This window comes from Chrysochloris asiatica, unplaced genomic scaffold (genome assembly GCF_000296735.1).
Source record: "Chrysochloris asiatica unplaced genomic scaffold, ChrAsi1.0 scaffold00121, whole genome shotgun sequence".
Classification (NCBI taxonomy): Eukaryota; Metazoa; Chordata; class Mammalia; order Afrosoricida; family Chrysochloridae; genus Chrysochloris; species Chrysochloris asiatica.
In genome coordinates, this window is record NW_006408639.1 from 8877670 (window position 1) to 8892680 (window position 15011).

At 49.0% G+C, this 15011-nt stretch overlaps 1 protein-coding gene across 1 annotated transcript in view; it reads left to right on the top strand.

Moving 5' to 3' along the window:
• IFT122 (intraflagellar transport 122 homolog (Chlamydomonas)) overlaps positions 1 to 15011 on the top strand; it is a 69608-nt gene that overhangs the window by 36947 nt on the left and 17650 nt on the right. Inside the window, exons 13-16 of the mRNA XM_006868669.1 lie at positions 1801 to 1998; positions 6906 to 7046; positions 10244 to 10297; positions 13421 to 13582. Coding sequence (XP_006868731.1) covers positions 1801 to 1998; positions 6906 to 7046; positions 10244 to 10297; positions 13421 to 13582 — 555 coding nt within the window. The remainder of the gene's footprint in view (positions 1 to 1800; positions 1999 to 6905; positions 7047 to 10243; positions 10298 to 13420; positions 13583 to 15011) is intronic.

Below are 15011 nucleotides of genomic sequence, written 5' to 3' on the forward strand. Positions count from 1 at the left end.
TTCATGACAAAAGAAAAAAAAAAATCCATGCAAACAAAAAAGAAATGAAGTAGAAAGTACCCACAATTCCACCCACACAACAGTATATATGTATCTACTGCTGGTTGAAAGTTGGACCACAAGGGTGAAGTGAGTTCCACACCTGAACAGTGACTTAGGGTCATAGTCTTGGATTCCTCTGGTCTCTTTCTGACCAGTAAGCCCAGTCTTTTTTATAGCCTTGACTTTTGTTCTACATTTTACTCTACACTATCGCGGGACCTTCTAATGTGATCCCTTTCAGAGCGGTTGGTGGTGGGAGCTGGCTCAGGGTCTTGAAGACTGATGTTCATTGTGTTCCGTTAAAGCCATTGGAGCAGTTGTGTTCCGTTAAAGCCATTGGAACAGTTCATCACTGTTCTTTCCTGTGCACATGGAGAGACCAGTGGTTGCACCTAAGATGGTCACTCTTGTGCTGTTTCTTGTCAGTTTCTACTTAGTTTTCATGTTTGCTTGTTCTGCTTGGAAGTTCATTTTCATGGTAAGTTGTGAAGTATTAACTTTCTTTGGGGTTACCTTATAGTCTATTAACTTTTCCCTCCATTTAAGACAATCTATTGTATCCTGTAATCTACCTGACCTCCTCATCACCTGGGTCTCTGTTCCTACATTTTCCCCTTCTTTGATATTATTATTATCTTGATCTTCGGTTGACTTCCCAGCTCCTTTGAATTCGTTGTTGTAATCTTGTTCTGTTCTGTACACTGCTAGCCATCGTGTGAGTTTCAGGTGGTGTTGCCACACCTGTCAATCTCTGTTTGTCTGTTCTTGTTGGTTTTCAGTCCAAAGAACTCCCTTTAGGATGTTTTGAAGTGTTGGATTGGCTTTGACAAAATCTCTTAGCTTCTGTTTATCCTGGAATGCTTTGATTGCATCATTGTATTTGATTGACAGTTTTGCTGGATAGACGATTCTTGGTTGGCAGTTTTTTTTCTTTTAGGATTTTGTATATGTCTCCCCATTGCCTGCAAGCATGGTTTCTGCTGAATAGCCACAGCTTAATCTGATTTGCTTGCCTTTATAAGTAACATTTCTCTTTTCCCACCCTGTTTTTAGGATTCTCTCCTTATCTTTGATTTTGGAGAGCTTGATTAAGAACCCAGTTGCTATTCACAAAAATAGGATGCAGAGCATTGTCCTTGTGGACTGTGTTATGTCAGTTGATCACGGTGTTCCTGAGCCTTTGGTCCTGAGACTCCAGGTCTATTTGCGGATTTTATTGCTGATCACTCGGTTATTGTTGTCTTGAACGGATGTCAAGACGAGCCCCTGGCACACAGGGGGATGTTGTACACAACAGAAGGAAATAATGTCCCATCCTGGCCATTCCCCATTGGTTGCATACCAGATGGTTGTCATCCGTAGGATGTTCATAGGCTAGTTTTCGGAAGTTGGTAGCCAGCCCTTGCTCATTTTCTTAGTTTGGAAGCTCTGCTGATAACCACCTGTTGCTATGATGTGGAACAGGTAACTATGCATGTGGGGCACTGGCTGGAAGTTGAGCCTAGATCTACTGCATAGAATGACAGGGTGCTACCCTTTCTAGGTAGTGGTAATCAGAAACGTTTTCTAAAGTGATGCCTGCTCACACTGAAATTCAAACAACGCAGAAGTGCACAGAAGGAGCTTAGACCTGTGTCTCTAGCCATTTCTTTCTGACTCCACTTTTCTCCTCTTTCATCCATCTGACTGTTATCAAATGAGGGGTTCCGACCAAAGCCTGGGGTTGTCTGACAGGATCTCACTGCCCCTGTCTCCTAGGAACCAAATGCCAACAGTGTGGCCTGGAACACCCAATGTGAAGACATGCTCTGTTTCTCGGGGGGAGGCTACCTCAACATCAAAGCCAGCACCTTCCCCGTGCACCAGCAGAAGCTACAGGGCTTTGTGGTGGGCTACAACGGGTCCAAGATCTTCTGCCTCCACGTCTTCTCCATGTCAGCTGTGGAGGTGCCACAGGTAATGGGGGGTGCCTTTTGGCTCTTGTGGGTGGTAGGACAGATAGAACCTAGGCAGCCTGGCATCTCACTGGTGTTCTAGAGGTAATAAGGAGAGGGGCAGCTAGCTTACCATGAAGGCAGTCAAGATATGGACCTGAAGGAAGCCCTATTCCATCCCACGTAACCTATGTTGCTTCGGGTAAGTAGCTTAGCCTCACATCCTTCCCTGTAAGTGTGTTTCACTGAGAGTCATGTGGCTCAGAGTGGAATGAGCCAGGAATACATACGGCACATGGAGGTTCATGTGTGGGGGAGGGGGTGCGGGGGGGGGAGAGAGAGAAAACACATGGGGTGGGTTTGTGGGCTGCACAAGGAGCCTGGGACTGTGTGCACAAGTCCTCTGGACTAGGAGATAGCCAAACAGAAATGGGGGGCTAGAGTGCAGCACCAGGGAAAGGGGGAAGGGCAGAAACACAGACAGCCCAGTGGTAGCTGTCCCGTCACAGCTGCCGCAGCTGCCTGATAAGAAAATCAAGCTCACGATAAAACAGTCAAAAATTAGGGATAAGCTCCAGAACCATCTTGAGAGAGAATCCCACCCTCTTCAATCCTCATGCAGCACCCAGACTTTTTTCTTTATTAGTATAGAATTAAAAGATAATGGCATTTTCCCACAAACTTTCTGAAGCTGCCTCGTATAAAAACCAAACTCCCTGTTGTCAAGTTGATTCCAGTTCATACCAGCCATTCAGGGCAGAGTGGGACTGCCTTGTAGGGTTTCCCAAACTCTCATCTCTACAGAAGCAGACTGCCAGAGCTTTCTCCCACTGAGTGGTTCCTTGGATCACGTCACCCACTGCACCACCAGGGTACCTTCGGTATCATCTATAAGACAAGTATAGAGCTCTGTGTAAATATTTTTAATCAGAAAATGCAATCAAAGTGTAAATACCGTGTCATGGGTTTGAGTGTTGTGACCTATGGATGAAGCCTATGATTTCCTGCCCTTACTTTATTGAACGTGGACCATGAACAAGAAACGGAGATGTTTCACCACCATCCTCATTGCCATCTCTTCATCCAGTCTCATGCTGGTCTAGTGCTTTTGCACCACTTGGTACAAATTAAGATCTTTAAGCTGGTCATCGAAATGAGCACTCTGACTTTCCCACTCAGCAATGTGCTGGAAACACGGATCCAGGACCATAACGAACTTCAACATTTTCACGTATAAGATCGTTGTAGGTCCACATGCATTTGAAAGAAAGAACACAGAGGATCCTGCCTCCAATCTGTGCCATTTAGTCACAGCCAGGGGACGGACACGGATACAACCCCCCATCTTTCTCAGATGGGTGCTGGCCCTCAGGCTGTGTACTCAGTGTGAGCACCTTCTTGTTGTGAAGTGTTGTCCAGTCAGTTCTGTCCCATACAGCATTTCTGAGGAGCAGCTGGTGAGCTTGAACCACCAATCTTGCAGTTCAAACAGCTTTGCAGTCTGGCGCATTAACCCACAGCACCATACCAGGACTCCCAGTCAGCATCTATGGGATGGTTATACTGCCGCCACCTTTATTTTTTTTTGGTTTTGTTTGCCTACTATAAATAGCACTGCAGTAGTCATTTGAACTGCTAAATCAGAGGTTCAAGCTCACCAGCTGCTCCTATCAAACCCTGTACAGGGTCGCTATGGGTCGGAACCGACTCGATGACACATAACAACAACAAAAACTGAACCTTCTAACAAAATCTTTGCATCTGTCCTGAATTAGCCCCTTGGTATTAATTCCTAGAAGAGAAATCACTGGGCCGTAGGGTATATACCTTTTAAAGTCTTCTGGACAAATTTCTAGATTGCCCCTCACCTGGGTTTTATCAGTCTCCTAACTGCTGTAAAATCCCTGACAGAGAGCAGTTAATAAATCAGAGTAGAAGAGGTGACGAGAAGGAAACAGGAGAAAGTAGGGAGGTCAGGGGGATGGAAGGGGACCCAAGACAGCTTCTCCTGGGCTGCTTCCCTGCAGCCCCCATGCCACACCCACCAGAAACCCAGTCAGTCTCCCTCAGTCATGCATGTGGGCAACGCTTATGCAAGGTTTTCTCCCAGGATTGCCATCCTGACCTCAAAAATCAATGCAGTTTGCTGCTCCCTGACTTTGGCCAGCCAAGGGGAGCCAAAGGGGCAGCTGGGACTTCCTGTGCCAGGACCAAAGTCTCCCTGAGGCCATCCTGCTGATGCAGCAGCTTGGAACTGCCAAGGGTTAGGAAACAGCCTCTAGACAAAGACTGCTTCTCTGTTGTAGCCTCTGCCTCCAGCCTCCTGTGGTTTTGGCCTAAAGGGGAGGAAGGGGGGAAGGGAGGGATAAAGAAAGCATCAGACTCACCCTGGGGATTTCTGGTTTCCTTTCGAAATCATCTTGTGCAAGAACTGGTTTCTCTGTGCTGCCAAGTAGGGTAGCAAGTAAAGTCCTAGTTGGAGTTCCTGGTTGGGGGAGAAGGAGGTACAGTAAGCCTTTGCGTTACAAACCCCAACTTAACAGGCAGCTCACAGCTGTATTTGCCTTTTTTTTGTTAAGTGCTGTCGAATGGTTTCTAACTCATAGGGATCCTGTATAGGATTTCTGAGGCGTGGCTGGTGGGTTTGAACCACTGGCCTTGCATTAGCAGCCCAGCGCTGACCCTACAGTGCCACCCCAGAACTCTTTAGTGTTCATTAGTTTGTCCTCACTTTGAGCTCATCCAGCCAACCCCAGTGCTGGTGGTGGTGTACCCTGAGTCATTGAATCGGTTCTGATGCAAAACCACCTTGTATGGGGTTTCCGAGGCTATAAACCTTCACGAGAGCAGAAAGTCTCCTTGAACCAATCCCTTACTCACAGGTTTGTCATTGCAATCACCTTCACTTGCTGCATATGCAGTGTTTAATCCATGAAAGCCTTAAAGCCTCTTCTTACACTAAAGTCAGGCTAATGGGAGCCCTGCACCTATTCTGACTCACCTGACTTAAAGACACAGGTAGGCTAGGCGCTGGCCCTGTAGCACCTTGTAGTTTGAAAAGCAACCGTGAGGTACAAAGTAGAGCACTGGGGGGTGGGGATGGGGGTGCTAACAGTTAGCATATTGAAGATTCCTGTGACTTTCTCTCTCAACTTGTGCCTTCCAGGGAAGCCTGGGGGTTGGCCATTAGTTGTCTGCCTGTAATATGCCTGTCTGAGCCCCCGTCCCACCCCATGGGACACTCAGTCCGAGAGAGAGCAGGCCCAGTGTCAGATCCTGCATCGGCCACGAGGTCCAGCTGTGGCTTTGCACAGTGCTGCTCACTGCTTAGGCCTCCATTTCATTTTTGTGACATGGGGCTAGTTATACCCATCTTTCGGGTTTTATCTGGCCTGTTCCTATTCTGTATTCCTGTTAGTATTACAGACCATCGTAAAGTAACAAACGTTACAATACAGAATGAAGTTGGAACAGAGGGTTTAGAAAGGATGAAACCTGGTGGATGGGGAGTTTGGGAAGTTAACTTGCAGGAAACTCAAACCGAGCCCAGTGAGGGAAGAACAGTCAGCCAGGGGCCCCACGGCCCAGGGGTCTTTCAGAGAAGGCAGAGGTGGATGTAGGAACAAGGGGCCTGGTGAGGAGTTGGTGTGAGTTCAGCAGAGGCCGGAATTGACTGGCTCATTGTTAAGTACCGTGGAGTTGGTTCCGACTCATAGTGAGTCTGCACAGGGTTTCCAAGACTGTAAATCTTTATAGGAGCAGAAAGCCTCGTCTTTCTCTTGGGGAACCGCTGGTAGTTTCGAACTGTTGACCTTGAGGTTGGCAGCCCAACTCGTAATCACTATGCTACCAAAGTCACCCAGCTGGGATGGGCTGAGGGAGGCCTGGGTTTCAGCTCAGCGGCTGCGCAGTTCCCACCCTGCTAGCTAGAGGAGGGAGCGTAGGCGGAGCTGGTGCAGTTGAAGAGGGAAGTACTCGGGAAGCCCTACATCTTGCTGTCAAAGTCTTAAAAGGAAAAAAAAATTTTTTGCTTCAGTGCTAAAACTAAAAATTGGGACAGGAAATTTCCAAGCAAAAGGCCCTAAATGGAGAAGGCAGCACTCCCAGCTCCATATTTGGGGATCATTAGCACAGAGGTACTGGCTGATTGAGCTTTGCTGCCCAGAAGGAGAGATGCTGCTTCCTTAAGCCACATGGACTGGCCTAAAACAAGAGCAAGACCTTAAGTTGTCAAAGTGTCCAGGCCCAGCTCTCCTTGTTTACACACACACACACACACACACACACACACACACACACGCCAGGACCTGGAGTCAGGCCACCCTGGGCTCCAGCCCCAGACCTTTCATTTACTAGTCCTTGGACAAGTCATTTATCCTCTGACTCTCCATCTCCTGAACTGTAAATTAAGGAGTAACAATCCCTGCTACTCAGGCCTTTGGCATAGATTCAAGAGCCCATGTGTGGCTCAAGTCCCTCAAAGCAGAGGTTCACTCAGATCCTTCTTCATGATGCTCATTTCTTCACGGAACATAGAGGAGGGGGCCTGCCTCAGGTGGTTCCTGGGCTCCTACGTGTAATCACCTCACAGCCTGAGGGCTGGGGCTGGGGCTGAGGGATCAGGGATGACTTTTCAGAAGAGATAATATTGAACAGCCTCAGAAGCCAAGCCAGTGTTCTCCAGGGGTGAAGCGTGTGAGGCCTGCTGTGGGGAGGATGGGAGGGAGGTTTGTGTGGCTCACTCCTGTGGTTCAGCTCTGAGAAGAGGTTGCTGGGTGAGGCTGAGGCAGTCCTGTGTAATCAGTGTGGCAATACTCCATGGGCAGTTGCAATGATATCTTCCCACACATCTGGGTCTGGCTTTATAGAACTCTGACTCTTTCCATTGCTTTGAAAGTCACCTTTTTTCCTTTTGATGATGCCCTGCAGTCTGCTCCGATGTACCAGTACCTGGATCGGAAAATGTTCAAGGAAGCCTACCAGATCGCTTGTTTGGGCGTGACAGACACTGATTGGCGTGAGCTGGCCATGGAAGCTTTAGAAGGATTAGAGTTTGAAACTGCAAAGAAGGTAAACATCGAATCAGTCAGCATGAGATGGAGTCTGGTACTTGGAGGGCCCCATCAGGAGAGAGAATGGGTCTAGGTGACTTGGGAGAAGCATGCTGCAGTGGCTTGGAGCAAAGCCCAACCTCATTCCAAATCTTGGCATGGCCACTTTCTCGCAGGGACCCTGCGCAGGTCTGTAAAATGAGGGTGGCGGCAAGAGCCATCCTGGCAGACTTGTAAGGTACGTGAAGCCTGACACAAGACACACATTGGCTCTATTCCAGCTGTCACTCTCGTTAGCTATTAGTTATGTAAAGCACCTCACCTAGCAGATAATGTAGCTTGTAAATAGTATCTTGTCTCATTGACATAGCATTATGCCATTTATTAAGCAAGGCACTTCCTGTCAGCACACTGAAGGAGAGATGGTCAAGCTCTCGGATTCTGAGTAGAATGTGGTCACTTCCCACAAACCTTCATGGGAGCACAGACACACTCGTGGACTTGGTTCACAGTGTGCCATTTCCCGCCTTAGTCTGTTGTTAAGTGCTGTCTAGTTGGTTCCAGCGCATAGCGATCCTGTGTAGGGTTTCTGAGGAGCAACTGGTGAGTTTGAACCACCAACCTTGAGGTTCAAACCAAACCATGGGTTACAGTGCTTACCCTACAGAGAGCTCCAGAGACGGCTGAAAAATGCTTGATCCTTTCTGCGCCTTTGAAAGCCCTATCCACATCTCTGAGTTGGGTTTCCATGTGAGAAGGCATCCTCTCTCCTCCCTTCCCTCTTTCTGTGAGGACAGCAAAGCTGACACTTTTCCCCAGGTTCTGAGGTCAGGTCCAGGCTAGTATGCGGAGGCCTGGGTGAGAACCGGCTCTGCTGTGTGGTCTGGCTTCCTGTGTCTCACACAGTGTTTGTGTCTTAAACAAGACGTTTACAAAAGGGATTTTAAAACTGGAAATGGTTGTACAAATGTTAACCGTTATTAAAACAAGTAAAATGATTGGTATGTAATCACAATTATCTCGATTATATAAGTCTATTAAGTATCAGGAACATGGTAAGAGAGGCTTAGGATCTGAGCCTCCCTCCCTGGCCTCACCCAGCCCAGCCAGGCATTGCGATGGGAACAGAGGTCTCCCTACTGCATTGTCATCTCCTCACCCAGGAGCTCGGTGGCTTCTGCATCTTAACATCACTCTCCTCATCTTGCAGGCTGTCTTACACATTTCAGGGCTTAACTTTGAACTCCTGACCCGATCCTCTCAAACAGTCCCTGGTTTAAAGCTGCAGGATTTGGACCACAGACTAGAACGTCATCGTTTTATTGAAGTCCCCAGGCCTTCCTTTTTCAGCCTGAGATCTGGAGATGGGGCTGGGTGGGGTGTGTGTGTGTGTGTGTGTGTGTGTGTGTGTTTCCCAGCAGAAGACCAGCCTCACCACTAGATGACAGAAGAGAGCTGCTCATGGCCCGAATGCAGCCTGTTCCCACACTTTCCTTCACTTCCACCCGCTGAGCTGACTCACAGGCCATGTGACTGACCACTGCCACCAGGCTCCCTGACACTGAAGACTGTCTGGGCTGAAGGAACTTGGACAAAGCTTCCTAAGGGGAACCAGAATCCTAGCCCAGCACTGCTAGAAAGAACCTTGGAGAGGCATCACTCCCTTTACCCTTTGCACAAAGAAGGTGTGGGAGTCCTGGGATGAGAAGCAGGCGTGGGCCCCACAGCTGGAAAGTCCCAGAGCTCCACTGAGGTCTGGAATGCCCCTTTCCTCTCCCTCAGGCCCTCTCCAGTCACCAGGCAGTGCAGAGTCCCCCTCTCTTACAAGTGTTGCTGATCAGACTTCAGTGTGAAGCAGGCGCTCTTAGCCCAGCGCCCTTCCCAGGAATCCAGGAGATCCCGATGTCTTTGATGCCTCAGTCCCCACGCTCCCGGTGTGCTCACACTCCACAGTTCCCAAGCTCAGGCAGACCTAGTAATGTGCTGCCCCTTCTAAGAGTGGCCCCAACCCTGTGGGAATGAACAGCTGGAAAGCGCTCAGCCTGCCCTGGGCCTTTCAGGATGGAGATGCTGTCAGCATTTTAAATGCTGAAGGCTCCCAGCGTTGCTTCCCTGGGCAAATGTTGGCCCAATTCATGCAGGAATCTAGAGAAGGACAGACAACTAGATGGAAACGTAGTTGCACCTCCGATGTGGGGGTCTGGCTTCCCTGAACCCCTGTCAGAATCTGTAAGAAGGGGAAGACGTTTCGCTAGTATTAGTCTACCTGAGGGGAGGGGCAGCTTCCAAATTGCTTGCAGCTCAGGGATTTTAGAATCTCTGGCATAAAGAGTCCAAAGCAAAGGATGAACTTTAAGGATTTACTTAAGTTTTTGTCTTCCTGGGACTCCAAGTGATTTAGTCCCTACTTCTTCCCAAAGCCATCTCTATGTCTTCTTAACTCTCCTTCTCCCCAGTAGGTGAGCTCCAGATGCCCTTGTTTATTGCACCCTAGTAAGGAGCTCTGGTAGGGTAGTGGTTATGAATCGGGCTACAAACCTTAAGGCCAGCAGTTCGAAACTACCAGCCACTCCGCAGGAGAAAGATGAGGCGTTCTGCTCCCGTAAAGATTTACAACCCTCGGAATCCCTGTACAGGGTCGCTATGGGTCGGAACCGACTCTACGGCACTTAACAACAACAACAACCTCTTCAGTAAGCAAAGCTGGCTCATGCTTTCTAAATGATCTCGTGTGCTTGTAGCCTCTGAGTAGGTTTCCATCTAGAACTTGAGGTAAGGAGTGAAGGAAGGAATGCTTTCCAGCCTCCTGTTCTGTCCCCCTCCCCTCTTGCATCTCACCCACTCAGACTGTCAGGCAGTCGGGGGACGGGGAGTGGCTGTTTTCCTGTAGAAGGAGCCTTCCCCAGGCAGGCATCTTCACCCAGTGCACCGTCATGGTTTTCTTTGACCTAATCCCAATGTGATTGCGCCAGGCAGGACTTCTTTGCTGTTTTTTGGTTTTTGTTTTTTTTTTTTTGTCAATAGGCTAATCACAGAGAGAAAGCCTTGCTTCACGGAGTAGTGTCGTAAGCCACATAAACACAGCGATTCATGCACTCTAGCTTTCCCCCCTCCTTCCTGGCCCACTTTGTAAAGCTTGCCTTCCCCCCGCCACCAATCACCCCCTTTTGAAGCCCAGAAGATAGCTAATTTTCTTCTTCATTTCTTCCCCTGCAGGCCTTCACCCGAGTACAAGACCTCCGATACTTGGAGCTCATCAACAGCATTGAGGTAAGAAAATGAGCCATGTGTTCTTCCTTCCCAGGAGCCCGCAGCCCTCCCCACATTGAGAGCATTGAGGACAGGTGTCAGTGCAGCAGAGAGGGGAGGGGCTGCCAAGATGCTGTGTGGGTTCCTGGTCACTCCGAGCTTTGGGACAGTAAGGCCTTCTCTGCAGGGTGGCTGTGAGGATTCAGTAAACACTTAGTAACGGGTGTTCATGCTGGTGCTGACTTTTAGCCTCTTATAACCATTTTAGTCATTCTCAGTGGTTAACAATCTGCCATCGAGTGGATTCTGACTCCTTCAACCTTATGTTGTTGTTGTTGTTGTGAAGTGCCATCGAGTCGGTTCCGACCCATAGCAACCCTGTATAGGGTTTCCAAGGAGCGGCTGGTAAGCTTGAACCACCGACCTTGTGGTTCAAACGACTTTGCAGTCTGACGCATTAGCCCACAGCGCCACACCAGGACTCCTATAGGACCCACCAAAGGTTTCCTAGGCTGTAAGTTTTGGGGAACAGATTGCCTAATCTTTCCTCCCACAGTGGGTTTGGAGCTCTGACCTTTCGGCTGACAGCTGTATTAGAGGTGCTGCTCACCTGTTCGGCACTGTACCTCCAGCAAAGAGACTAGGAAGGGAGGCGCACAGGGACACTGCGCCTTCCCACCCCGCCCCACCACTCCTAGCTGAGCACAGGGCCTTGTCGAGCAGACGAGACAGGGCTGGGATGGTCAGCCAGTCTGGGAATGGTGGACCGTGCTCTGAATTTGTGAGTCTCTGTGCTATCTGGCTGTCTGTAAATAGGCATACATATTTTCTCTCCTGCACAGATTTATTGTGAGGCTATGGAAATGTGAGATACATTTGAATTCCCATATGGAAGCAGTGAGGAAATCAGCAAAATGTCTTGTCCCTTCAGTTCCGTTCAGCATAATAAACACTTGCTGTGGGCCAAGCCCTGTGCCAGGCGCAGTGGGGAAAGAGAGGAGGAGGGGAGATGCCTGTTCATCCTAATAACAGTCAGCATGCGCAGAGTGTCTGTTCCAGGCCCTGGGCTCGGTGATGTGCACATTACCGCAGATCCAGGCAGTGACCCAGGCAGTCAGGTGCCCTGAGCCCTTGTTTATAGATGAGGAAACTCAAGGCCCAGAAAGGCTAAGTTACCTACCTGAGGGCCCGTCACCACAAGGTCAGTTGGAATTGAAACACAGCTTTGTGTGTTTCCCAGCCTTCTTTCCTCTACTTCTTTGCAGAGCTGGCCCCTCCCACCCATGCCTACCCAGCACCATGATGATGGAGAGGGTCTGTTGTGTCACCTGCTTGCCATGGTCCAGGGTTTGTTCTGCACCAGTCCTCTGCACACTTCCCGGGTCACTGATGATCAGTCGACTCAAGTGTTTTCATCTGAGGCCCCGGAATCTGATTTTTCTCTATGCAAAAAAGAATGGGGCTCTGAGAGGGGAGGGCCATCTTTGATCATTCATCATGTCTTAACTGATGTTAAGATGATGATTCAAGATGTCTTCCTCTTTAATATGCTGTGAGCTGGGGAGTCTGTTAAAATAAACTAAGAATTATCTCTCAAAGTCCACCTGGGCATCTCTGAGGTTTTGATTGTTTACTTTTAGGTCTTCAATCCCTGTGCCAGAGAACTGAGGTTCCTTAGTAGACTCCTCTTGGGTAGGTGAGATGTTTCTGTACTTGTTGCAAGAGAGAAATCTGCCCCGATGGTTGTGTGCATCTGGAATCTAAGTCCCTATATTAGGACAGTGGGGACAGTCTGGCTTAGGATGGGTAAGGCCTAACCCCATGCCTAGTGCCACCTGTTTCTTGATCTCACTGCATGGTTTGAATTCATTTCCTATTACTAAGATTTCGTTTATTTGACTGATTAGCCCAAACTATGTGTAGGGTTGGGGGGGTTGCTTTTTAATTCTTTCTGTCAGTGAGGACGCATGTTGCTTCCAGCTGTTAAAACTTTTCACCAGCTTGTCTAGGAGTTTGATTCAGTGTCTCATCTTCCTCTACTGTGATACACTTGCTAGAAAACAAGCAAAAGGAAACTGCTGGGAATGAGAGATTGGGTGCTATTGAGTGTTGACAAATACTTGAGTTATAGACTAATGAATGTTCCCTAACACAGGAATGGTGAATTATTCCTCTTTATCCTCAGCACTGCTAGGCATCTGTGTGTGTATGTATGCGTGCCTACTAGTATGTCCTTATGGGTGGTGTGCATAAAATAGGAGTTCCTGCGTGGTGCAGGTGGTGTTTGATTACTAACCAAAAGGTGCTGTGTAAGAAAGGTCTGGCAATCTGCTTCCAAAAGGGCTTGAAAACCCTGTTGGAGTACTACTATAAGCAACACGTGGAGTGGCCATGAGTTGGAATCCACTTGATGGCATCTGGTGGGTTTGGGACATAAATTGTATACATGGCACCTGGCCGATGCTCAAGGGGCCCTGGTAGTGTGGCGGGGTACGAGCTGGGCTGCTAACCACAAGGCCAGCAGTTTGAATCCACTAGTTGCTCCCATTAAGATCTCCAGCCTCAAAAACCCCCTGCAGGGTTGCTATGAATGGGAACCGACTCTATGGCACACCACCACCACCACCACCAGTGGGTGCTCAACACATGTTATTACTTACCTTCTGTCAAGAAATAGCAACATAGTAAGACTTGTTATCTTGGTCCTCTTCTGGTCAGAAATCCTAAATGTTCTCTTTGCATGTCATCATCCTGGCCACAAGTCGGGCCAGGCCTGGGGTATTGTGGGTCTTGGGAGCACAGAGGCTCCAGTAGTTGGCAGCACACACTACCCTCACTTCCCTGCTGTTGGCCTTGGAAGAAAATACCGGAAAGCGACCCTGAAGAATTTCCATTAAACAAACAAAGGTTTGCATCTTTGTGGTCTTTTTTGATCTTTGCTACTCTGGTGGGGGGAAAAAAAATTCTGATTTTTTTTTGTTGCCCATTCCCACCAGAAACCTAGGTGAGAGATCCAGCAGCCCAGGGGAGATTCCAGTAGGAAGGCCCAGGGGCTTAGCTTGAAATAGCAACTTGTAACCTTTGTAAAGGCTGCTTCCTGCCCTTGACTGCAGAAGCCATTTCCTGTGCTTCTAATTTTTCCAGGAGAGGAAGAAGCGGGGAGAGAGCAACAATGACCTGTTTCTGGCAGATGTGTTTGCCTACCAGGGGAAGTTCCATGAAGCCGCCAAACTTTACAAGAGGAGCGGGCGCGACAGCCTTGCTCTCGACATGTACACCGACCTCCGTATGTTTGAGTACGCCAAGGTAACCCACTTACAGCCCGCTGGTTGCCACTGGAACCCACCAGGGTCTTTACACTGTGGTATCTATCACTGGTGCGGTGCTGTAGGATCAGCACTGGACTGTGAACCACACGATCAGTAGTTGCTCCTAGGGAACCCCTGTACCAGGGTCGCTATGAGTCAGAACTGACTCAACAGCATACAACAACAATAGCAATCCAAGCTGTGTACCCCCAAAAGTGGTGTGGGCAGAAAACAGCAAGAGCTTCAGAAAGCATATGGGCAAATTGATAAACAGAGGCACCTCCCGTGGCTACTGGGCAAAAGTGACCTAAACCTACCCTCGAAGGTTGGCATCAAATGGATTGCAGCTGAGACCTCCAGCAGCGATGAGGCTGGAGGGGCTGGGCATCTGAGCATCCAGGGAGCAGGGCAAAGTCTCCCCCACAGCCTCTCAGTGTGTGTGGCGTCACCAAGAGTCCATGTCCTCAGGCATGAACATGATGTGCCCCCTGCAGCTGGCCCAGGGTAGCTCCACATGCATCCAGGTTGTGGTGGTACTGCTCTCCCAGTAAAGCCAGCCCCCAGCAGGTGTGGGCCTTTAAAGGGCTGTGGGGGAGAGAAGGTCCCCAATGGCTTTGGTGAGAAAAGACATTGCAGCTTGGCCAAATTTGAGGTTAAAAGAATCTTGGGCCTCTCAAGGCAGGAGGAGCTTCTCCCAGGAGGTTCCTTTCTTGGTGGAGTCAGACGAGTCTCCCAGAACTGTTGTTAAGGGAGTCACCAGCCACAATCAATTAGTGCCTATTAATGGTAATCATCGAGCTCATGAGCTCAAGCTGGAAAACATTCCCCCCTCTTCTTGGGCTTTTCTGTTCTTGAACATGGCCGTGTCCTTTTATCTTCCACCATCTGCAGTCTCCTGGGGCTGAGAGTTGTGTGGGTTCCTGCAGTGTGGCTTCAGCAGTCCCTAAGGAGCAGCCGTGCCCCTGGCCTGTCTTGTCATCTTGGTGCTTCCTTCTCTCCCTGTTCAAAGCCAGGGTGCTTCATGGTGCAGCCATTGTTTCTTCCTCAGCTTGGGTCTTCCACACACACACACACACACACACACATACAGGACTCAGAGTTACTGAAGTGCTACTGAGAACACCAAATCAGTGCTTGTCTCTTTCTGGAGATAACAAAATTTCAACAGAAGGTAAAACCTTAAGCCAATGGATTGAACCCCAGAGGTAGAATCTCAACATCAGGAATACCAGGACATTGGACCACCGTTCCTTCCTGGAACCCCACCACGTAGGCAGCTAGCACATGGTAGCAAATGCCTGGGCACCCAGAGATCCAGTGAGTCCCAGCCCTTCCTGTGGTGACCTGAGGGAGTCCCTCCTCAGAGGTAACTTGCCTGCAGCTGTGTTGAGTTTTTAGAATTGCAGACACTGGGAAAAAGGGAAAGC